Source organism: Anguilla anguilla, chromosome 2 (assembly GCF_013347855.1).
Source record: "Anguilla anguilla isolate fAngAng1 chromosome 2, fAngAng1.pri, whole genome shotgun sequence".
NCBI lineage: Eukaryota > Metazoa > Chordata > Actinopteri > Anguilliformes > Anguillidae > Anguilla > Anguilla anguilla.
In genome coordinates, this window is record NC_049202.1 from 59,103,903 (window position 1) to 59,129,450 (window position 25,548).

The 25,548-nt window shown below is 41.6% G+C and overlaps 2 protein-coding genes across 2 annotated transcripts in view; one reads left to right on the forward strand and one right to left on the reverse strand.

Moving 5' to 3' along the window:
- Nucleotides 1-25,548, reverse strand: part of LOC118219848 (hemicentin-1-like) — a 508,226-nt gene that overhangs the window by 306,581 nt on the left and 176,097 nt on the right. The window lies entirely within an intron of this gene.
- Nucleotides 85-25,548, forward strand: part of LOC118219859 (neural cell adhesion molecule 1-like) — a 126,897-nt gene continuing 101,433 nt past the window's right edge. The window contains exons 1-5 of the mRNA XM_035403347.1: nt 85-286; nt 2,230-2,253; nt 2,616-2,876; nt 3,547-3,837; nt 4,442-4,714. Of these exons, the coding sequence (XP_035259238.1) occupies nt 256-286; nt 2,230-2,253; nt 2,616-2,876; nt 3,547-3,837; nt 4,442-4,714 (880 nt within the window). The 5' untranslated portion in view covers nt 85-255. The remainder of the gene's footprint in view (nt 287-2,229; nt 2,254-2,615; nt 2,877-3,546; nt 3,838-4,441; nt 4,715-25,548) is intronic.

The window sequence follows — 25,548 nt, forward strand, 5'->3', positions numbered from 1 at the left end:
GCACAAGTTTGGGTAATGTGTTCCCTGCTTGGTACTGTGAGTGCCTACGGGTTTTCTGGCTTCTGCTGTTGGTGAATTTTTTGTCGGTAGGCAGGAAATGTGTGAGCTTGTGTGAGAATAATTTCACAACTTGCTGACCACACAAGCAGTTAAGAAAAGAATGCAGTAGCTGTGCTATACTGCAAAGAAATTGCCAGGGTTTTTTTTCCGCCCTTTTGACCACTGAAGTTGTAGCACTAAGCTTCTTCTTGAATCATGCAGGCAAACAGAGGGGTCACATTTATCTGTGAGTACTACTAAATCAGTTTTATAATGTAAAGGTTTTTAGCATGATGTTTTTGTGGTGAAATCTGCATTTGATTGAGAAAAAAAACAACACATTTACTAAGTTATGTTGAAGTAACTCAGTATGATTTGACCTCACCAACACTAGAATGCTCTACAGCCCTTGGGCTGCCTTGGAATTACTTGCATTATCAGATAAGAAGAAAAGTATGAGTGAAGAAGTATGCATTTAATTCAGCAGATAAAATACCTTGAATGATCACTAACAAAATTTAGTGAGAGAAGATAAGAAACACGGTCTTGTAATAGGTTTTGGATGTCAAGTGTGTTAGACTTGGATTTGGGCCATATTAAGGGGTACGTTTTTGACTTGAGGTCTTGGAAAACACCATAGATAACAGGAAGAGTTAATAATCTGTTACTATGCAGTTAACTGGTCTGTCTCTATAGCCATTTTCTTGTTACAGGGGTTTAAATTGTTTCTATTTCCTGTTCATCTGTAAAGCATCTTTATGACGGTGTCTCTATAAAAAGGGTTATAGAAGTATATTTGAATTGAACCGAGCTGAGTGTTTGATGACACAGCGTTGAAACTACAAAAACATCAGAAAGAATGATGCTTCAAAAAATGTAAATAGTCTGAGCTATAGTTGTGTTTCACATCAATATTTCTGAAGCACTCTTTTTTAGTGTGTGTCATAAAAGCTGTCGTTGCATATAGAAAGTTACATGATTCTGAAATATGCACGTTACAGAATGAATTACTACAGGACAACAGACGGATTATTCAACTGAAGTGATAGTTATTTAATGTTTGTATTTCAAATACAAATTGAGAGATTGTGCTTGTTACATATACATGCCACTGAACTTATGTTTCAGTTCAAAGTGAGTGAGTGAGTATGTGTGTGAGAGTGTGTGATACAGTTTTCATATCTAAGGAAGAACTACAAGAAGTGATGTATATGGAATATTTTTTAAAATGCATGTTTTCAACGTACAAAAATGCCAAGTTACTCAAAAGTATTGATATCAAAATGACGCCAAGTTACGGTACTACAAACAATATAGGCTATCTTGCCTCACTGAAATTACGTAAGATGTATTTCAAAGCAATGCTACCCAATATTTCCTCAGTTCTTTCAAGTCACTTGGCCCTGTGTGTATAAGCATGCACTACATGGACAGGCCAAACATATGTGTGGATGACTCTCTCACAGTCAAGATTTATTGAATAGGCATGTATATGTCCAATTTGTATTGGTATGTATGTATTTCGCTGCCCAGCCTTTCTGTTGCGCGAATGATAGTATGTTTCTTGGTATAAGTGTGTGTTCGTAAATGCGAATGTAACATGCTGCGAGGGAAATGTCCCCATGGGGATAAAGAAGTTCTCTATGTATGTATGTACAATATGTATTTTACATGCAGTATTTATTGTACGTAGCAAATATACAATAACTTGGACATGTACTCAAATTCAGTTCAGAAGCAAGTAGAGAAATGTGCTTCCTGTAGTTACTCAGCAGCAGTTTTGTACATGAATTTCAATGTGTTCCATGAGGCTCTTCAAAATATTTCACTCTTTGATCTGACACAAAGTTTGCATGACTGTAAAATGGTAAGATTACAAAACACAGGGCCAAGTGTACGTAAGGCGTAACTTGGCGGGATGGCATACCTGCCATCCCAATATATTCAAATGTTACTTCAAACAAATGAACACACTACATTCAAACTGATTTTTCACATAACTGGTTTACTTAAGTTTACCCCGCATCCAAAATACTACAGAGAACATATCATGTAATCAGATTGAAATGATGGGGTCTATTCAGTCTTCATTTGGAAAATAATTGTAATTTAGCTTTCTCTTGGAATTAATGCACTTCATTGACCATTATATTGATACTACCAATGATTTCTGACCGTTCTGTGTTACAGTGCTGAGTCTAATGGCCAGATTGGGTGAGTGCTCATAGATATTAAAACAAATCCCACCTTTTCTTACCTGATGATTTATCAGAGAAAACAGCATTGCTAGTTTAATGAAACGTATGATTGATAACAGAATGTCAGTACTCACATTAAGACTATATAACAGCATAATGATGTGATGAGTTTGAATGCATATGTGGACGGTAATGTAAAGATAATATTCTGTGAGACTCAAGGCATGTCCTACAATACGGGGCGATACAGAGGTCACAAACAGAAGCAGATCTTTACTGTTCTAAACTAATGAAGCTGAAGCATTAATCAGGACACTATAAACATGTCATGAGTATTTAAACACATGTACTGACGTAGTGCATGCACTATTTGTACAGGGAGCCCAAAGGCTGTACTGACTCTGCAGCCTAACTGGCCCCTGTTCTTCACTGGAGAGACTGTCGGTTTCAGGTGTTTGGGACAGCCATTCAAACATTATGGATTCATATGGTACAGAAATGAATCAAATCGTTCGGTGGTACAGCACACATCCTATGAAAACACCTACATCATCTCACCTGTTACTGAAGCCCACAGTGGTGTATACAGGTGCGCTGATTTTGGCTCCTATAGTGATCATGTCGGACTGAACGTGTCAGGTGAGTCAAAACTGATCAACATCTGAACACTGGTGGTCTCACTCATACTACAGAGAGACCACATTTAACACATTTATTCAATCTTCCCCAGTGCACATTATGCTTCCCGTACCAGTTCATCTATTACAGGCAAATACCTAATTAATTAGGTGGTCTCACTCACCCCACACAGAGTACACAGAGTACAGTTGTCCCACCCACATACAGATATCAGGTGAGTGCTGACTGGTACACAGAGTACAGTAACCCTGCCCACATACAGGCATCAGGTGAGTGCTGACTGGTACACAGAGTACAGTAACCCTGCCCACATACAGGCATCAGGTGAGTGCTGACTGGTACACAGAGTACAGTAACCCCGCCCACATACAGGTATCAGGTGAGTGCTGACAGGCATTTTTCAGTGTGCAAAACTGGCACATTCTCATAATGCACTGGGTGCAACTTTTGTGATGATTCTGGGATCCTTTTTCTTAGTTTCATATTTGTGCTATGTGGATTATAATTATAGATTTTTCATTGTTGATTCTTGAATATCTTTATGTCGTTAAAATTAGTAATGTAGCTGCCCTGAATTTTTTCGCCTCAGTTAGGGTGATTTGGTTTCTCAATAGTCAAAAAAACACTGGCATGACAACAGAACTGTGACCCAGTCTGTCTGTTTCTACAGCACTGCCTAAAGCCAAGCTGACTGTAGAGCCAAAATGGCGCCCACTGTACAATGGAGAGACCGTCACTCTGAGGTGTGAGGTAGACTCTTACAGCAACTGGACATATTCTTGGTACAAAGACCAGACCCAGATGGCCGTGTCTCAGACTGCTGGTCACAGTGTAACTGGTAACAGACTCACCATCCCTGGTGCTGCTGGGTCTGACCAGGGGCAGTACTGGTGTGAGGGGAGGCTGGAGGGGAGAAAAGTGACATCACAGCGCAGCGACTCCATCAATCTGACTGCTGCAGGTGAGTCTCAGGCTTTCAATATGGATATGTCACATGCTCTATTGGATTCAGATCTGGGGACTGTGCATGTCATTGGAGTAAAATGAAGTCATCATCATGTTTGTGGAACCAGCTAGAGGAGACGTGTGCTTTGTGAAAAGACGCATTACTTGCTGGAAGTATCCATTGAATACAGGTAGACAGTAGTCATAAAGGGATGCTCATGGTCAGATACAATGCTTAAGTATGCTCCGGCACTCAAATGATGGTCAGTTATTATGAGGCCTAATGTGTGTCACAAAAACATTCCACACCATTATGTCATTGGCATTCTGATGAATTCAGCACAGCTGGAGGCTTTGTATAATTATCCTAATTTCAATGAAACTCATCTTATGCTCACACTACAGAGAATAAAAATATTTGGTTTATTATTTCACATACAAAATTTATTTTGGGAGAAATGCTTAAAATTTTAATATTTATGGAATATTGTGCAGGACCACCTATAGAGTCAAAGAAAATTTATATTTCTGCCATAGTTATTTTTCCTAACTGTTTCCTCCTCAGTCATCTCTAAATTCTGACAGAAGAAACTGTGACCCAGTCTGTCTCCTTTCCACAGCCCTGCCTAAAGCCACTCTGATCGTGAAGTCAAAATGGCGGCCACTGTACAATGGAGAGACCGTCACCCTGAGGTGTGAGGTGGACTCCTACAGCAACTGGACACATTTCTGGTATAGAGACCATAACCAGATAGCCACATCTCTCACTAAAGAGTACAGTGTAAACGTCACTGGGGCTGCTGGGTCTGACCAGGGGGAGTACTGGTGTGAGGGGAGGCTGGAGGGGAGAAATGTGACATCACAGCGCAGCGACTCCATCACTCTGACTGTAGGTGAGTCTCAGGTAGGCCTTTTATTTAGATATAGAACTTCACCTTTATATATTAACAGTGCATTACATTGTATTCCATTAACTGATTGGTTGACACCCATGTATTATTTTTTTATTTACCCAGGGTAGGTTCGCTGAGCACGGATGCTCTTTTGCAGCAACGCCCTGCTTCACACTCATACACATTTACACCTGGGAGCTGTCCAGTACAACCACAATCCTCTATTGCTGGCCACTGAGCAGCTCCACTAGAGGGAGAGAACTTTTTTTAGCCAATTAGATCAGGGGATGATTAGTTTCCAAGTTTTTTTTTTTTGCTATAGCCAGATCTGGGATTTTAGCCAGGACACCAAGGAACCACCTACTCTTTGCGAATAGTGTCATGGGATCTTTGATGACCACAGTGAGTCAGGACCTCGGTTTAACGTCTCATCCGAAAGATGGCATCTCCTACAGCCCAGTGTCCCCGTCACTGCACTGGGGCATTGGGGTTTATTTGACCAGAGGGAAGATTGCCCCCTGCTGACCCACCAACAGCACTTCCTCAGAATTCCCTGGTGGTCTCCCATCCAAGTATTAACCAAGCCCACACTTGCTTAGCTTCAGCCAGTCGGAGCGTGCATGGTGGTATGGCTGCTGTATATATTTGTGTATAGGCATGGCAATGTGGGCAATTTGCCTCATTATGGTTCTAAATCGCTACACGAAAACTTTCAATTTGTTGACTTAGAAATCCTAAAATAAAAGGAAACTGAATACCACATTATTGAAAAAAAAAATCAATAGCTAATGTTCAATATGCAGATAGAAAGCATTTTTATCCAGAAAATATCTCAGCTGCAACACATTTCACATTTTTGTGGTCAAGGGTGCAGCATTTATTAAGCTTGGAGATATTAGCGTAGCGTAGTTATGTGGATTAGAATAAATGACACAGCTGACTGTCTGCCCATTATACCAGTTGCTAAATGAATGATATGAATCATATCAATGGTTGTGAACTTCCTTTTTCATTGTTTAATGTCTTTTTTCTTTTCTAATATTTTTGATGGCTGATAGTGAGACTACTCTGCATACATATGAAAAGAAAAACACTGGTGCCATCTATCATTACCAGAGAAACCATATTTAGTGAAGTGACAGATGTGTACACAATGGTTTTAGTTAATGAAATGTCTTTAAAAAAATACCATCATATTTTAATTGTTTTATGCATTTTAGTTGTAGCCATAGTATAAGAGATATTAACCACATCATGGGTTCCGATTGCCGCCCTGTCAGGCCATATATTCTTGTATATACACAGGTTTATGTTTTCCACATATCCCTCATCTCTGTGTTTCTCCACAGGTAGACTGGTGTTCGGTCTGGGAGCTGCTCCTCTGCTGCTGGCCTCCATTATACTGTGTGTGAAATGGTGCAGGAAACCAGGTGATGTCATTTTACAGGGGAACACATCTAAAAACGTGTGTTTCAGATTTCAGGCTGCAACACTGTTCATCCTCACTTCCAGTTCTCTCCCTCTGTTGTGTTTATACATGTTTGTTGATGTGCAGGGTCGTCTAATGAGGCAGCTGTCAAATACACTGAAGAGAATGTGGAAGTTGACTTATAAAACCTTCACACAGAAGCTGGATCAGTGTGCTCATGTCGAATGAAGAACGTTTGAGACCTCAGGATTATTTTTCATTGTGATGTTTCCCAGCTTGCAGGGAAATCCTGATTGGGGGTACAGTCATGGGGACACTCAGTGAGTTTTGGGAATAAGAACAGGAAGTTGTTGTGCCTCTAGTGTGCAGAATTTGTGTAATATTTATCTGAGGTTCTGATTCACCAGAGCTGCACATGACATCTTTGTCTACGTTAGTCAGCTTTGATTGCTGTATGTTTGTTTCAGGTCCTACGTTGAACTTTATATATTATGTAGTAAACTCGCCGCAAGCTTACATACAGCCTAAACAGCGGAGACTCTGCAACATACTCAACATGCATTTCATGTGTCTGCTTGTATTAGTATTAAATTAAATGGACTTTAAAGTGTGTTCTTTTTTGTTCCCTCTTTAATTTTGTAACATGATGAGAAATAAAGGAAAAAAGAAACATACGTGTAATGTAATATCCCCAGTAGGTCAGTTATGGCACCTTCCACTGCGCTGAGAAACACAATCAAATCCAAGTGTGAGCAGGAGAGACTGAATAGGAATGGTGAGCTGAATGCGGAGGGAGAAGCTGAGGGCCCTAAACCATGAGACACAGCGCAGACTCCAGTAAACGACAAACAACCTAAACTGTACAATGCATATCTCTTAATATTTTCAGACAAATAAATAAATGAATATACAACAGACGTAAAAAGGAATTCAGTCTTCAAGCTTTATTTAAAATATCACATTTATGTATAGCTGTTAAAAATATTGATATTGCTCAAGAAGGCAAACAAATACATTGTGAGTATTTTGGAAAAATATTTCAGTTTTATAAAATATTGTCTATCAAAAGCTGCATAATTCTCCAAGATGTAGAATCCAAATATCTAAAAATATTTAGTATAAAAAGTTTTTTGTTAATAAAAAAAATGGCAACAGATTTTTAAATGCTGAAAGAGAAAAGTTCCAGTCTATTGAACCAGTTTGGGTAGAAATGAAAGCAGCATGAAACGAGTAGTACTGCAATAATTGATTCATTGTGTCAATGAATGCAAGCTGTTTTAGCCAATTTATACAAGTACCAGCACTTACAATGTTCTAATTTATGAACAAGCTAAGGAATCTACTGTCAATAATTCCAGGTGAATTACTAATTGATGAATGGCTGATCTACTAGGATGTGGTTTTATCACATTAAAATATTTTCCTTGTGACACTGTGTAGGATAAATGTTTCCTTGTACGCTCTGCTATCCAAACTTGAGTGAGCGGACTCTTCCTCAGTTAGAAGTGCCAATCTCAAGATGCTCCTCCTCATTCAGGAGGCTCCTCCCCCACATCATCATAGTCCATCCCACTGGGAGCTGGAGGGCTTTCGGGGGCCAGAACGCTCTCCTCTACAGGGATGGATCAGAAGACAGACAGACGGACACAGTCAGCAGAAGGTCATTTTCAACAAATACCTGCTGTGATCTTGTAATTCTATACTGAAAGTAAAAGTTTAATTCAAAATATTTTAGCAGGCTTACATCAACACTCAAATGCCTGCTTTCAGCAAAGTTTGCAGGTGGAAAGGAATGCACATATTCTCATAATTGCCTATGAAGCCATCACTAAAACTGCCTTCAAAGAGCCAGTATATGAAACAAAATGAGGCAGATTGATGAATTTTGCTAAAACCATAAAATCTTGTAGTAATTTGTTTTAGACATTGATCACTTTGCACAGACTCACCCACTTGAATCCAGTCCAGAGTCACGGCATCATCATAATTATCCTCTGTGTCTGTCACATGATACCCTGTAACAAACCACACAGACAGGAAGTAACCCAGGGTAGTGAATTTTACAAATCAGACAAACAGGAAGTAAGCTAGGGCAGTCAGTTTCACAAATCACACAAACAGGAAGTAACGCAGGGTAGTGAGTTTCACAAATCACTCAGACACAAAGTAACCCAGGGTAGTGAGTTTCACAAATCAGACAAACAGGAAGTAACCTAGGGCAGTCAGTTTCACAAATCACACAAACAGGAAGTAACGCAGGGCAGTGAGTTTCACAAATCACACGGACAGGAAGTAGAGATTTTTAGCACAGGACTGAGACTTAAGGTGAATAAATGGAATAATTAACTAAACATCAATACCTAGAATGTAAAAATAAGATTGATAATGAATAAATAACACGATTGCCGTCAGAGACACAAAAACCACCTGAGCAGAACACGGTGAATTTGATGACAGAGATTGTGCTTCACTCCAACATTCTGTCTAAAAAGAGATACTCAACCTGGAAAATAATCTGGGCCTGGCTGCATGGTGATGACATCATCATAGCGCTCTGGTGCATCTCCGTCCACCAGCTCCCCTTAAACAAGCAGAGAGAAGCAGCAGCTGTGCTGATTAAACTGGGCACACTGGTTATAGTACTCATAATGGATCATTTTTGGGGGAACAACTTTCAAAGTCATTTTTCCATGTCCAAGGCTGGACCACAAAAGTATTTTCAACAAGAGCGGCTCTATGTGATCAAATAATTTCAGTAATGCACAACTTTTATTCTTCTAAAGAGGACAAAGTAAATTCCCCCTCCAAATCTATACTGGCCACATAACACAAACAACTAATTACAATATATATAATGAAGGCCAATAGATGTATTCATGAAGAGAAAATATTTAATCGTCCCACAAACCAATTAAAGCACTCACCTGTCACACTGTCTGGATGCTTATCTGCAGTGATGACATCATCATAGTTCTCTGGTGTGTCCTCCGTCACCAGGTCCCCTGAAAGCAAAGAGACTTCTGGGGACTTATGGCTTCATCAAGACTCCAACACAGCAAAACAGCAGAGCCCTTCAGAGCAGCACTGAGTAACACTTCAGCTAGCTGTTTTTGCACACTGCAGTCCCGGCTGACTGACGATGTGGGGACACCTTTCACAGTCTAACTGACCCCATATTTAAACTTTGATATGCGGGTAATGGGGACTCCACATCACTGTGTCCCACAGGAACTGAACTGACCCGGCAATAACAATTAGACAGAACACAGAGGAACACAGCTCCACTTCCTGGAAGATGTATCTAAGTACTCAAAAATCTAGGCCTGAAGGATCCTATTTCAGTGTTTCTGTGAGGTATAAGGAATGATTAACAGTGTATCCCTGTGTTCCTATAACTGCTGTTTTAATGTATGTCATGAATTTACAATGAATCAAAAATATGATTACATTACAGGCATTTCTCATTTCTTTAATCAGACCAACTTACACAGCTTTGTCATTTTTATACAGTATCCATTTCATACAGCTGGACCTGAATTACTGACCTGGATATATTCAGGTCAGTAATTCAGGTCAAGTACCTGGCAGTTCTATCAGAGAATTGAACCTGCAACCTTGAGGTTACAACCCCAGTTCCCTACCAATCAAATTACATTGCTGTCTGGCTTGTGGATCATGTTAACCCACCGAATCCACCAAAACTCTGAGGACCACTCAGGAGTCCCACCCCTTCCAAAATCACACTGAAACCACAGCATTACCATCTTCACCCACTGAGAGCTCCACAGAGCTCCGCCCCCTTACCTGAGAGGGAGAGTCCCTCACCTTCCTCCACGTCTTCATACCCAGAGGGCGGATCCTCAGATAGGCGACTCCCTGTGAACAGGAGAGATGTTGTGTACTGACCCCGCCCACACCACACATGCTCTGTGGAGGTCTTCCACAATGTGCTTAAGACTTTACTGTGAAGCTCGAGGAGGACAGATCAGATTCACTCACCCCGCCAGGGGGCGCTGGTGGTTCCCCCTTCAGCCAGCTTGCACTCAAGCTCCTCGTAGATGGCTTCGTGCAGAGGGGCGTGGTCCCGTTGAGACAGGGCTGTGAGAGCAGAGACAGAGAATCACAGAGTTAAAGTCTCCTGTCAGAGAGCCTATCTCTCTCTGCATGTGAGTAGCAGAGGTACAGCACACAGCAACTGTCATACACCAGCCACCTGACAGAGACCAGGGCCCTGTAGGACTGCTGATCTGAGATCAGTTTAACCTTTTATTACACAACTAATTCTTTATCCAGGCAAACTGCAGGCATGTGATTGACCTGAGGGGGCGCTCATGCACAAAGAGACATGGTGAGCATGCCAACTGAATCCCTCCTTCGCTTGGAAACGCTACAGCTAATCACACAGTGCCCTGAAGTCTCCTTGCTTTCAGGGGACCTGGTGATGGAGGACACACACTGCAGAGCCCACTAACACACACTGGCCCAGGGTCATAACTAGGCGAGCCTCCCATCAGCCCCTATTTAAAACTGCTCTTTACTGAAGAGGCTTCCTCAGTCACAGCTAGCATGTGATGGCGGTTTGCCCAGCATCTATCCGTCTGCCCCCTACCTCTCCTCAGTGCTCTGTTCCGGAGCAGCAGAACACGCAGCACCACCAGCAGCAAGAGGAACAGCACCCCCACCACCAGGAAGGCCACTTCTAGGATAGACCAGCTGGGTGGAGCCTCTAATGGGAGCTCTGGCCGTTTGGTCACTGAAAATGAGGAAGTAAAGGGGTTGGGCATCAGCAAACAACATGGCATAATGCTGCTACTTAACTTACAATGACCACTTAGCTAGGTTTCCACCAGCTAAGTGGTAGCAGTACGTACTGTATATAGCAAGTCATTCCACAATTCTCAATGCAATGAGGCCAAAAGTGGGTCAGAGAACAAGTGTACAGTATAGCTTTCAACTAGTAAACATTTCAGCTTTCAGTGATTTTTAGATTTTACCGAGCATGTGAATAATAATTCTGGCTGAAAAAGACTATTGTTTTTCTGCGAGGTCCTCTGATAATTCAATTACTGTCTGGACCAATGTGTCAACACGTGAGAGTGCGTCAGACTTTGATAGTCTAGAAGTCCTCTAATGTAGGGGAGGAATAATGCAGTTGTTAACTACTAACTACTGAAATTTGAATCTGTACATCTTTGTTAATGTATTTGTACAATGTTAATTAATGTTACCAACTGCAGTAGTTAATGCTATTTCAATTTTGAATAAAAACTGTTGAATTATTTGTTATTGGTTAACTGATTATGGGCTCTATTTTCGTACCGGCGGAAGTCTGGTCCAAGCGCACACGCAGGTGTATTTGCAATTTGGTAGGATGCAACGTGATCTTTTTCCCACTTGCGCCCATTTGCTAATTTCATGGCTCGACATGAACGCGTCTGCGCCGAGATGGGTGGGATGCCGTAGCTGGGGGTGTGTCGATACAGATACGCCAGCGCATTACAATTTTGGTGTCTGTTTGGCGTAAAATCACGCCTGCGTCTCCGCCCACTCAAACCACGTCTAAGCGCAGCGCTGGTGATCTTCAGCTATTTTCGTGACTTTAGTGGGCGGGGGCGCACATGAACGTAGACCTATCCAAAATCCCACAGACAGGTTTGGTGTATGTCCTACGTATTTCATCCCGCTTACACAGATAGTTAAAACAAGACTACTGAATGCAACCTTCTGAATCAGTTAATCATAAAAAAATGAGCTTGACTCTTGTCTATTGAATTTGATGTGGGCAGCGGTTCTCAGAGCTCCAGAGGAAGAGGCACTTATAATACTCGTTACCTCTTCCCAAGCCAATTTAACATCATCAGCCCGCGGAGGCCGACATGCAGTGCCATATATTCGGTCGTTGCGAGTCTGAACCTCTCGGACAAGTATGTCAGTTTCTTCCTGGGTAAAGTTTGGCTGGCGGAGCCGGTCTGGAGCGTCTTCAGCCATTACGAAATTGACAATACGCTGCGCCTGTGCGCCACGCCGGTTTTAAAGGGGATGAGAGGAGCTGATTTGATTGGCCATGATTGAAGGCAGCCAGGACATACCTGCTAATAATGTATTCCTCCCACTCCAACCCTCCCCCATGCTGTGCCATGGATGCGCTTGCGCCTCTGGTCACCAAATTACCAAAAAAGAGTTGGCCACACCCATGTGCGCCAGTGCTCTGAACTTAGACCTGCGTTTGCACCTAGATTCACAATAATAGAGCCCTATAAGTTTATCTTATGTTTTCCTAATGTGTAAATAATAATGCAACCAATGCAATACTTTATGTATTTGCTAACTAACTAATGAAAAGTAAATTTCATGCTTAATTAATTTATTTGTTCTTTGTTCTTTCTTGTTAAATAACGACATTATTCAATGCCAATTTATGTGACCTTATTGTAAAGTGTTACCGTGAGCATGTCAGTCCTCTAATGTATGTGAGGCATTAGCTATCTACTCAGTCACCACCTAGCAATAGAATGTCTATGGAGGAAGTGCAATACAAAGAATTAACAGAAAAGCTAGTCTCAATAACTGAAATTAGTTGTGAGATAATAGGTCCTCTTTTTACTGTATAAATGACTCCTGGGTCAGCTTTACCTGGCTGTGTTGTTGGTTTGATAGTCATTCCAGGAGTACATAAAACAACAAAATAAGCAAATGCATTGTTTTCTTTATGGGGCATGAGAAAGGGTTTGTGTGATTGACAGGGCTCTGAGCTCAGCCTCAGGTTTTCCTAAACTCTTTCCTACACCATCTAGAGGACGTCCATACCTGCAATGGAACTGGAGTCAGATGAATGACCTGTAAAATATAAGATGTATTATGTATTCATTCAATTGTCTCACTTCCTGTTCCTGTGCACTGTCATCCTCTGTGCTTGTTGCCTAAACCTTTATGGATGCACTTCTGTAAGCTGCCCTGGATAAGTGCTTCTGATAAATGTGAATGTCTTTCCAATGCATCATTATTTCTGCTTCCATTATTAGTGAGTACATACAGTGCCATACAGTGCTTCAGTAAACCAATTAACCACATTTAATTGATAAACAGATCCAGCTGACTGAACACAGCCAGGCTTGATTTCAGTCAGCCCTGTTGAATCTAAACCTCATTCATTTCAAACCATACCATCCGAGTGAAGTAGTTATCACAAAGTTCCTACAAGCACACTATGCCACAGTCAAAGAGAATTCCAGAAGAGATTGAAAGAAGTTGTTGAAATATATTAGTTTGGAAAGGCATAGAAAGCAATTTCTATGGCTCTGGAGCTTCATTGAACCACAATGAGAGCCTTTATTTCCAAATGGAGAATGCTAAAATTTCTCAGAAAGCAAAGCAACAAAGTCACAAAAGATCCCAGAAGAACGTACAAAGAACAGGAGGCTTCTCTAGCCTCAGCTGAGGTCAGTGTTCACGACTCCACAATAAGAAAGAGACTGTTACCAAAGAGAAAAATCAATGCTCCTCTCAATTTGCAAAAAAAGCACCTGGATGATCCCCAAGCATTTTGGGATGATGTTCTATGAAGAGATGAGTCACAAGTGGAACTTTTGAGATGACATGGGTCCCATTATGTCTGGCGTAAGGCAAATACAGCATTTCACAGTAAGAACTTCATACCAACAGTCAAACATGGTGATGGTAGTGCAATACTGTGGGGATGCTTTGCTGCCTCGGGACCATGTACAACATGCCATTATTGTAGGAGCCATTCATTCTGCTCTGTGCCAGAAAATTCTTAGCCAGAGAATGTCCGGTCATCTGTTTGTGAGCTGAAGCTGAAGCGTAATTAGGTTATGCAGCAAGACAATGATCCAAAACACTTGAATGGGCACATCTGAATGGCTGAAAATAAACAAAATTTAAGTTTTGGACTGGCCTATAGTTAAAGTCCTGATTGAGTCCAATAGAGATGCTGTGGCAAGATCTGAAACAAGCAGTTCATGCTCAAATATTTGCCTGAATTAAAGCAGTTCTGCAAAGAAGAGTCGGCTAACATTCCTCCACAGTGATATAAAAGACTGATATCAAATTATAGGAAGTGTTTGTTTGTACATTTTGCTGCTAAACGTGGTGCAACCAGTTTTTAAGTTTAAGGGGACGATTACTTTTCACATGGGTGATATGGGTGTTTGATAACTTATTTCATTAAATAAATTAAATAATAATTAACTGTTTATAACCTGTTCACTCAGGTGCCCTTTGTCTAATATTACATTTTGTCTAACAATCTGAAACCATTCAGTGTGACAAATATGCAATCACAGAGGAAATCAGAATGGGTCAAATACTTTTTCACGGTGCTATAAACAAAGTAATCATAGAGGTGTAATGCAGGGTGAATCTTTAAGCTGCTCCTGGGGTTAAGGGTGTGTGTTTCTGTCAGGGCTCCAGTGATTAAACTTCACAGAAGCTGGCAGTCAGCCTGAGGTGATCTGGAGATGCAGACTCACCTGTGCAGGTGACCCCAGCCTGGTTCTGGTGTGGGCAGCGGCTGTGCTGGTGCTCAGAGTGTGGGCAGTCCCACAGGTGCAGCTCACTGCCCCTGCAGTTCACTTCAGCCAGCCAGAGGGAACTATTCCCCAGCCCAAAAATAGCATTACCATGGGCCTCCTTTGCTGACCCACAGCCCAGCTGTCTGCACACCACCTGGACGTCCATCATATCCCAGGAGTCTCCACACACCATCCACCAGGACCCCCCGTGGAACACCTCCAGCCTCCCAGAGCACTCGCCTTTACCCCCCATCAGCCGGAGGGGCCAGTGATCTAGAGCAGGAGACACAGATGAACTGAGCAGCCTCATTACGTTTAACATCACCAATAGACACACCTCCACTAATAGTATGGGTGATCTCACTACGTTTAAAATCCCCTATAGACACTTCCCCACTAACATTCTAGCTGATCTCATTACGTTTAACATCTCCTACAGTCACATCTCTGCTGACATTATGGCTGATCTCATTACATTTAACATCTACAGACACATCTCATGTTGACAGGCCTCAGGATTCAGGCCAAAGAAAACGTACTTGTGCAAGCTCTCTGATTTGTAGCAGAGGAGCATGACAATTTGCTTCTTGGAACTTCGTTGTGCTCTTCCCCTTTGATGTGGAAAAAAGTAATATATAAATGAATTAGAAATTAAGATATAATTTTATTAACACAGAGACAAAGACAGGTGCATGTCATATGAAAAGCAACCCGCACTACTGAACGCTTCAGAAACATCTCATTCTTGGGGCTACACCAAAACTAAAGAAAATTCACAATAGCCCTTAGTTTTACCAAATGTTATAGAATCTGACTACTATAAGAGGAGTAACACTCTATCTGCAGTAGAGAAAGATTTATTCTACAGTTCCCAACATTCATTTGATTACAATGTCATACAAGATTATACAAACTCCACACAGATTAAACTCACACAGACACTGGGAGATCATATAAACTCCACACAGATTATATTCACACAGACACTGGGAGATCATACAAACTCCACACAGATTGTGGGAGATCATACAAACTCCACACAGATTATACTCACACAGACACTGGGAGATCATACAAACTCCACACAGATTATATTCACACAGACACTGGGAGATCATACAAACTCCACACAGATTATACTCACACAGACACTGGGAAATGCCATGGCTCAGAAATCCCTGTATATGAATTCCTGCAGCTCACAGGAAGGCTGCTGATAGCTGTGTGCTTCCTCTTCCTGTGTGTCTATGGTACATAATCTGTGCTTCCCCTATCACAGGGTTGTGGGCTGCACATCCCTGCCCTCTTTAGTTTTCTCGGCATTTTACAGATTATGTCTACGTCACAGTATTCAAGCATTACAGCCCCTGAGATGTGTAATTTCATAGTATAATGAATAACGATCATATCTATATATATTCTACTCTTCCCAACAAGAGTAATACTGTGTCTGCAGTAGGGGCAGGTTTACCTGTGCAGGTGAGCGAAGCCACGTCATTTTTCCTGCAGCTATTCTGACCCCAAGGGCTTGATGGGCACTGCCACAGAGTGGAGTCATGTAGGCGACATTCTAAATGATCCAGCCAGTTTGGAACTGATTCCAGCCTTGGCCTTGTACGAGAAACCAATCCACTCTTCCCACAGTTCAGCTCCTGACATATGAGAGTGGCTGTGTCTGCAGTCATTCGATTGAAGCACACGTTGCCCCAGGTGCCATTGTAGAAAACTTCCAAATTCCCAGAACAGCCTTTGGTCAGCCTTATCTCCTTGAATTCTACAATGACAATGTTAGAAATCTTTTAGGGACAAAATAAACTTAACTTTAAAATATCTTGCCAGAAATTACAGAGGAAAAAATGTAAAAGTATCAAATGCAGGTAAGTTGGGATGAAAAATAGTGTGTTCCATTAGTCAGTGCTCTCCTGATTTGGATCTCATCACTTCACCAATATTTTGTGAAACACCTGAATTTCCTGAATAGTCGGGTATCGTATTTATCTAGTGTCAGTGTAAAAGCAAGATTTTTAGGCGCTCAATAGAGTTCCAAACCTGAACACACGACCCCCACATCCTTATTGTGTCCACAGTCAGTATGTCCCCATCCAGATGTGGGACAGTCCCACAGGGACGTCTCATTTCCCATGCAGCCCACCTCATCCAGCCAGATGGGTCCATTTCCTGGCCCAAAGAAGGAGGGTAGCGGGGTACTGAGGGCCGTCCCACACTGGAGCTGCCTGCACACCACCTGAGCATCCTCCAGGTCCCAGGAGTCATCACAAACCGTCCCCCAGGAGCCGTTGTGGAACACCTCCAAACGTCCCGCACATTCCCCCCCTCCCCCCACCAGCCTGAGAGACCTGTGATCTAAGAGAAAGAGAGAGAGAGAGAGAGAGAGAGACTTTTAAAAGACTCCTTTATTGCACAAAATGTACAAAATAGAGACCAACATATTTGCATTTTTCACACGAAACAAAAAATATCCACTCACACACCTAGAGAATGAAAATAGAGAGAGAGAGAGACTTTTAAAAATACTTTAATGATTTACCTGATGATAAGCTTCAGAGAGAATTGAACTTTAAAAAACAGATGGTTCAGGTAATGTGTTCAAGCTTGCTGGAACCTATCTGAACTTAAGAGTTGTAACACAAACTCTTTGCCTGTTGTAAATACTTACTCTCAGATTGTGGTTTAACCCTGAAGATGTATAAAATGCCCCAAATACTAGATATTTACTATTGTAATTAGTGGCACTACTATTGTCGATATTAAAGTATTAAAGTCATGGTTTTACAATGACATCAATAATAATCCAGTTAAACAACAGATAATTTGCTTTTAAACACAGTATTTAACAAATAAATATTGCTGCTATTGGCCTTTTGAATAACGTTATGTAATTCTATGTTTTTTGTGTGAATTGTTTATGTGTTGATTGGTGTGTGTTGATTGTTGATGATGATTATATTTACTGCTGGCTGTGCAACAAATTTCTCCTCGGGGATAATAAAGATTACCTTACCTTAAATAACGACCAATATATTATATAGCCAAAACAGACTTTTATAACACTGATGAAAACAAACAGTCAAATCAAGTTTCAAACATAGACAAAATATTTTTATGAATAAAAAAATAGTCACTCATCCTTACTCTGAACAGCATTTTATGAACTGCATGAACCCCACCCACACATAAGCTGGACGTATCCAGCATTACAGCATTGATTTCTGCACCGGTAACAACCTAATTTGATTATGAGGACTGTGAAATAATATATTTCAAAACTATTTTCTTGAGGAAAAAAAGAGCGCAAAACCTGCTATGGACCTCTTTTTAGATGAGTCTGAAATTAAATGCTGAAAGAAATTTCAACATTTGTATTATTAAATTATAGGGGTTTTGTAATAAAGGCAAAGGGAAAATGTATCAAGGCATATTACATGAACACAGAGAAAAACGCAAAGATGTGCATGACAAAACAAAATGGAAATGGAATAGAAAGTAGTTAAAGAAATGCAAAGTGCAACATTCTTTTAAAAATTATCTCCTCGGTCATAACAAATTCAGTACATTTCTCCCTCCCTTCCCCTTGGAGTGCGCTTTTACATACCCTACACACCATTGTTCTCCTCTTATCAATTCCACAGACAATGCACAGCCTTGGTGGTTTGTTGAGACCGTATGCACACACATCAGTGACATTTCAGTTGTCATGCAGCTGTTCTATTCAGTTTATTCAAAGTCTCATTTTCAGTGAAAACCTGAAAATATGCTGGTGGAGTTCTAAGGTTATCATTTCTATAACTACAACGTCCAGAATTATTCATCCTCACCCCAAAGGGTTTATAAACTTCATCAGATGATTGCAGTGATTGAATTTTGTGTGATTATATGTTAGTTTCGATAGCTCTTGATTGGGAAACTCATATCTGGTCATTCAGTAGCTGAACAGCGTGCAGGAGTAGACAGCGACACGTTCCCACCTGGGTAAAAGCACCTGCTGTGTATTATTGGAGGGTTGGGAAGAAAATGGCATGACCTGCCTGTATTTCTATACTGAGCCAATTTTTAACATTTATTTTAAAAACAGTTTAAGGCACTCGCCTACCACCTCAGAGACCAGGGTTCAATCCCCGGCAGCGGCACATCCGGCTCGGTCAGACTTTCCTACGAACACAATTGGCAGTGTTCGCGGGTGGGAAGCCAGTGAGGGTATGAGTCCTGATTAGGGTTGCAAAGGGTCGGAATATTTCCAGTAAATTTCCGGAAATTTTGGAAGGGAAGTTAAGCTGGGGAATTTTGGGAATTTTGCACAATTTCAATATAAAAATCTTAACTTTTAATAGTGAATTTATTTATTTATAATGGATTCCCATGTAATTGAATTGTAACCATGCACTGCATTCAGCAGCGCACTCTTCCATCACATGTACTGATAATTTGCCAGCATCCATTTAAAGGAGCAATGTGTAGAATTTAGTGGCGTCTAGCGGAACGGACTTGGCAGAAATGGAATGTAATATTTATAAGTATGTTTTAATTAGTGTATAGTGTTGTAATTAGTGTTGTGTTTTCGTTACCTTAGAATGAGCCCTTTATATCTACATAGGGAGCGGGACCTCTTCCACGGAGGCCGCCATGTTGCACCGTCATGTTTCTACTGTAGCCCAGAACAGACAAAAAGCTCTAGAGAGGGCTCATTTGTAATGCTTGGGTACCTTCCAAAATAGCTGTGTGTAAAACCACACGTGTTGTTTACAGCATTGTCGTCCTTTTTAGTACAGTCTGGCTTGATTGACAATCCATTTATTCAGTAGGTGAGAGTATAAGCTTCATAGCGATGTATAACATGACAAATATTTCTTTTGGAATAGCGTTTCATTGGTCAGCTTAATCGAAAGATTTGTTATCATCGCATTCACATTCACTCTGTGGTAGCAGTAAAATACGCTGCACCTAATGAAACATTGTTAACGATTTTTCATAATTTCTTGGAAAATACTATTATTATTGAGGACTTCTGGGCATAGCTAAGCCATATGTATGCTGATAGACCTAGCTGACATCGTTTTCTGGTGTAAGACAGAAGCGGATAGAAATATATCATTGATTTACTCTCTCTCTGTCTCTATCTATTGAAAACAGATAACATTTCATCGTTGCTATGTAAGTATTACTCCTCAAAATTATTTCTGTTATATACATTATTTTTGAAATTGAGTGTCTTTACATAGGTTAGTGGTATTTTATAATGAGGATATTTCACACTGTAATGTAAGCGTTAGTTAGTAGTGTAATAGTTTTTGTGATGCATCATGTCTTTCTATGATTTGCTATGCAAAGCAGCTAACATCAGCAATAAAACGCTACCACAATGCAGAACAATTAACAATCATAATAGCAATCTTACTTGTAAGCTATGACCTATAGTTTTGCAGACTAAATAACTAATTACAATTTATAAATCTATCAAGGAACCTCATCACTTGACACTTGGCTACTCGATGCTGCCGTAGACGATGACATCATTTTTGGAACTTACATGCCACCGTAGCTTCTCCTACGTTGTTAGAAAGGGAGGGGTGAGGGGAGGTGAGGGGGGGTATTCAGTTTGTTGCAATCAGCAACCTCACTGCTAGATGCCACTAAATTCTACACACTGCACATTTAAATAGGAATTCAGTAAAATTACAACCCTCTGCATGCACAGTGCATTCTCCCATCACGTGTGCAGCCCACATTACTGCCAACACTACCGCACTGTCTGAGCCAAAGGACTACATGCTTTCAGGTAAGTTTTGATTATATTGCTGGAGTGAATATGTTTTATATTTTTTATGGTATTTCAGTTAACCGGCAGACAGTAGCCTAATGCAAAGTACACAGTTTATACCTTGTTAACACCTTCTGATAGCTAGCTGTTACCATGTGATGTATCTTGATTGAGCATGCTAATTGAGGAGTTTTAATTAATCTATTTCCATTCATTCTTTATTGTAAAACATTTATTTTATAAATGAGTTGTTCACTTTAAACCCTAAGGCCTACTCTGAATTGTTATTTCATTATGTTTTGTATTTGTCATGGAAAAAGGGGTCGTAACGAATATTTTTCGTTGATGAAATTAACGTTGTCTGATATGTAGGATATTTTTATTGCTGTGAAGCGGCATGGAGACATCGTATAAATATTGGTAATTTTGGACAAGAAGTTAGCCTCTCTTCAAAACGTCCTGTCTTTGGTCACGTAGTGTGCTTCCGACGTCACTTGGCACTACTCACAGTATACTGCTCATCACTGGAACTGCCATGTCAACTGATCCCTTGCGCAGTAAAATGGGATGTATTTTGTTAATGTTTATTCCACATGTCTGTCATTCCTTGATTTTTTCTAAAAACTTGCGCTTCAACTAGCTATGTAAATAGAATTCTAAAACAACACTAGGAAAACTGTTTTTGGGGGGTTTTTTAGGCGTTAAGAGAAAAGTATTTTTTGGAGAGGGGTGTTTGGGAATGTTTGAAATTATGTCTGCTTATGATATGGTAAAAGGTTTGTTTCTATCTGCATATGACATGGTAAATGCAGCCTGAGCAAATAGGGCTGTATTTCCATTTTATTCCCGTTATTTCCTGTTAATTCCCATAAATTCCCGTTAATTCCCATGGAAACTTTCCATCCTTGAATATTCCTGGAATTTTGCAACCCTAGTCCTCATTGTTGAATTAGCGACTCCTACTGGTTGGTTGGGGCGCCTGTTCAGCAGGGAGGGGATCTGGGGGAGATAGCGTGAACCTCCACACACGTTACGCTCTCCCAGTGAAATTCCTCGCTGTCAGGTGAAAAGAAGCGGCTGGCGACTCCACATGTATCGGAGGAGGCATGTGGTAGTCTACACCATCCCCAGACCAACAGAAGATTGCGCATCAACCAGGACAGTCATCCACATGGGGAATTGGTATAACGACTAAATTGGGGAGATAATGGGGGGAAAATGGCAACAAAAAAAAAAACAGTTTAAGCCCAGATATTTAGGAAAGTCACGGAAGGAGGAGGATATAGTATTTACGGTGTAGGAGTAATTTTCATTTTAAAGTCCCCAAAGATCAATGATGTTGCTCTGGCCTATCTAGTGTTAAAGGAAACTCTCACTCACTGTCTCTCTGCAACGTGTGTGTGTGTCTAATTGAGAAATGTGGAGCTGACTTCTGAGCGAATCGCATCAAAGAGGTGGGAAAAAGATCAGAATCCGAATTCAAGGGCAAGAAAACATTCAGGGTGAACGCATTATTTGGGTGTTGTCAAATATAGTATTTGTATTCAGCCCTACTAGACACTGCAGAGAAGCTTCATTAGTAACCTGTACTCACTGGAACAGACGATGAACACCTGTTCCTTGGAGCTGCAGGAGAGTTTGTGTGGAGCGCTGCAGTTCCCCAGGTGAGCCTCTCTCCCGGAGCACTGAAACCCCATCAGGCACTCCCCACTGTCCCCCGTCCCAGACGGAGAGGAACTGTAGACCTGCACTGCAGAGCCACAGCCCAGCTGCCTGCAGGCCACCGAGGCCTCGCTGAAGCTCCAGGACCCCCCCACTCTGATCCAGGTTTGCTGGTAGTACACCTCCACCTGGCCCTCACACGCACTCTCTCCATTCAGCCGCACCGTCCCGTCCAGAGCTGAGAGGGCAGAGCCTGAGGATCCCAAATGTATGAGGGTTAGGGTTAGACTCCTCGGTTAAATTCAAGCGTATTAGGGTTAGGGTTAGACTCCTCTGTTAAATTCAAGTGTATTACTCGCATGCATTTCCACAGGATAGCAGAGTACACTCCTTTTAAATACAAGTGTGTTACACAAATTTGCACAGAATTACAGATTACACTCCTTTGTTTATATCCATCCCTAACACTTAACATCATATAAACCCTCTACCCTGTGCATTTTTATACTGAACAAAAATATAAATGCAACACTTCTATTTTTCCAGCCATGTTTAATGTGTTTAAATAATACCTCAAATTTTCCCACAAATTTGTTTATATCACTGTTAGCTAGCATTTCCTGCACAGGTGTGGCATATCAAGATGTTGATTAAAAGCCATGATCACTACACAGATGTTCCTTATGATGGGGTCAATAAAAGGCCATGTTGAGTTTTTTGTTGTTCAACACCATGTCACAGATGCCTCAAGAGTTAAGAGATCATGCAATTGGCATGCTGACTGCAGGAATGTCCTATAGAGCTGTTGTCAAAGTAATAGGTGATCATTTCTCCACCATAAGCCGCCACCAGCGTCATTTCAGAGATTTTGGAAGTTCGTCCAACAGGCCTCACAACCGCAGACCACATGTAACCACGCCAGCCCAGGACCACCACATCCGACTTCTTCACCAGTAGGATCATCTGAGGCCAGCCACACGGACAGCTGATGAAACAGCTGGTTTACACAACCGTAGAATTTCCGCACAAACTGGGTCAGAAATCACCTCAGGGAAGCTCATCTGCGTGCTCGACGTCCTCACCGGGGTCTTGAATTGTCTGCAGTTCGGCGTCACAATCGACGTGAGTGGGCAAAAGCGCACCTTCAGTGGCCACTGGCACGCTGGAGAATGGTCCTCTTCACAGATGACTCACGGTTTCAGCTGTACAGGGGAGATGGCAGGCAGTGTGTATGGCGTCGGGTCGGTGAGCGGTTTGCTGATGTCAACGTTGTGAACAGAGTGGCCGAAGGTGGTGGTGGGGTGTTGGTATGGGTAGGCACATCCTATGGGCAGAGAACTCAACTGCATTTTATCCATGGCAATTTGAATGCAGAGATATCGTGATGAGATCCTGTGGCTCATTGCTGTGCCATTCATCCACCGCCATCACCTCATGTTTCAGCATGACAATGCACGGCCCCATGTTGCAAGGATCTGTACACAATTCCTCGAAGTTGAAAATGTCCCAGTTCTTCCATGGCCTGTATACTCACCAGACACCATTGAGCATGTTTGGGATGCTCTGGACCGGCACATACGACAGCGTGTTCCAGTTCCCGCCAATATCCAAAAACTTCATACAGCTATTGAAGGGGAGTGGGACAATATTCTACAGGCTACAATCAACAATTTGATGAATTTAATGCGAAGGAAATGTGTTGCGTTGCATGAGGCAAATGGTGGTCACACAAGATACTGATTGGTATGCTGTTCATTTCATGGTATCTTCTTTTTTTGGGGAATCTATGTATCCCCAATCACATGAAATCAATAGATACGTGCTTAACGAATCTATTTCAGTTGACTGATTTACATTTATTACCTTTGAACTCAGTAAAATCTTCTAAATTGATAAGTGTTGCATTTATATTTTGGTTCATCATATTTTTGATTTTGCAAAAGACAACCCACACCCATCTAACACAGTTTCTCACTCTCTCATTTGGCTCTCTCTTACTCTCTTTCTGTTTCTCTGTCTCTCTCTCACTTTCTGTCTTTCTCTCACTTTCTTTTTCAATTTCTCTCTCTCTCTTTCTTTTTCAATCTCTCTCTCTCTCTCTCTCTGTCACTCTCTATCTCTCTCAGTGCGGTAAATATGACATTACATTACAGGCATTTGGCAGACGCTCTTATCCAGAGCGATGTTGTACGTCCTAAATTTATGCTACAAATATAGCATACGAATATATGCTAAATTCTGCCAAGTATACAGTATAGAGAGCAGGACTCCTCACCAGAGCAGATGACTCCAGCATCTTGTCCATGTGAGAGCACAGCTCGGCTCCATGAGGAAACAGCACACTGTGAGAGGCGTGTCTCGTTCCCATGGCAATCAAACACATCAGCCCAGATTGGCCCACTCCCTGCTCCAAACCAGGCCTGCCCTGGTACTGCCACTGCAGTCCCACACTTCAGCTGCTGACAGATGACATTGGAGGCTCTCCTATCCCAGCATGCATCACACACTGTCCCCCAGATACTCAGGTACTGCAGCTCCACTCGACCAGAACAGCTGTCAGGGCCGTCAGCCAGCCTGGACTCAGTGTACCCTACACACAGCAGAGCGGGTTAGCATCTGACCAACACTGAGATAATACAGGAAACTTGTGGAAAAGGATAACACAAACACACAGGTACAAAACACACACACACAAACACAAACACACACATAAATACACACACGCACACATAGACATGCATGCACACAAATACAGAATGAGCACAGATTAAACTCAAACAGACAATGAGAGATCATGTCAATTTCCCACAGATTAAACTCATACAGACACTGGGAGATTATGCAAACTCCACAGATTAAACTCATACGGACACCGGGAAATCATGCAAACTCCACACAGATTAAACTCATACGGACACCGGGAGATCATGCACACTCCACAGTGAACTCAACTACACTCCAGCCCTCTATAGTTTTCACTGCATTTTACAGATTATATATGCATCACAATATTCAAACAATACAGCCCCTATCACTTTATAGTATCATGAATAAAGATATATATCTACATATAAATGCATACAATCTGTATAGGAATGACGTCTAACCAATATCACAAAAACACTCATAGTGCATAGAAGACTCTTACCAGAACACACCAGCCCCACATTGTTTCGATGGGAGCAGGACTGATTTTGTGAGGGTGCTGTGGGACAGAAGTAAATCTGAGATTCATTGCCTGTACACTGAATCTCCTCTGCCCACACCTGGCCCTCCCCCTGGCCAAATGCAGCTGCCCCCCGCAGCTCTTTAAGAGCTCCACAGCCCAGTTCTCTGCACACAACCTCTGCGTCCTGCTGGTCAAAGTCAGCATCACACACTGTGCCCCAGGATCTCCCATGATGCACCTCTACTCTCCCAGAGCACAGGTCTGCCC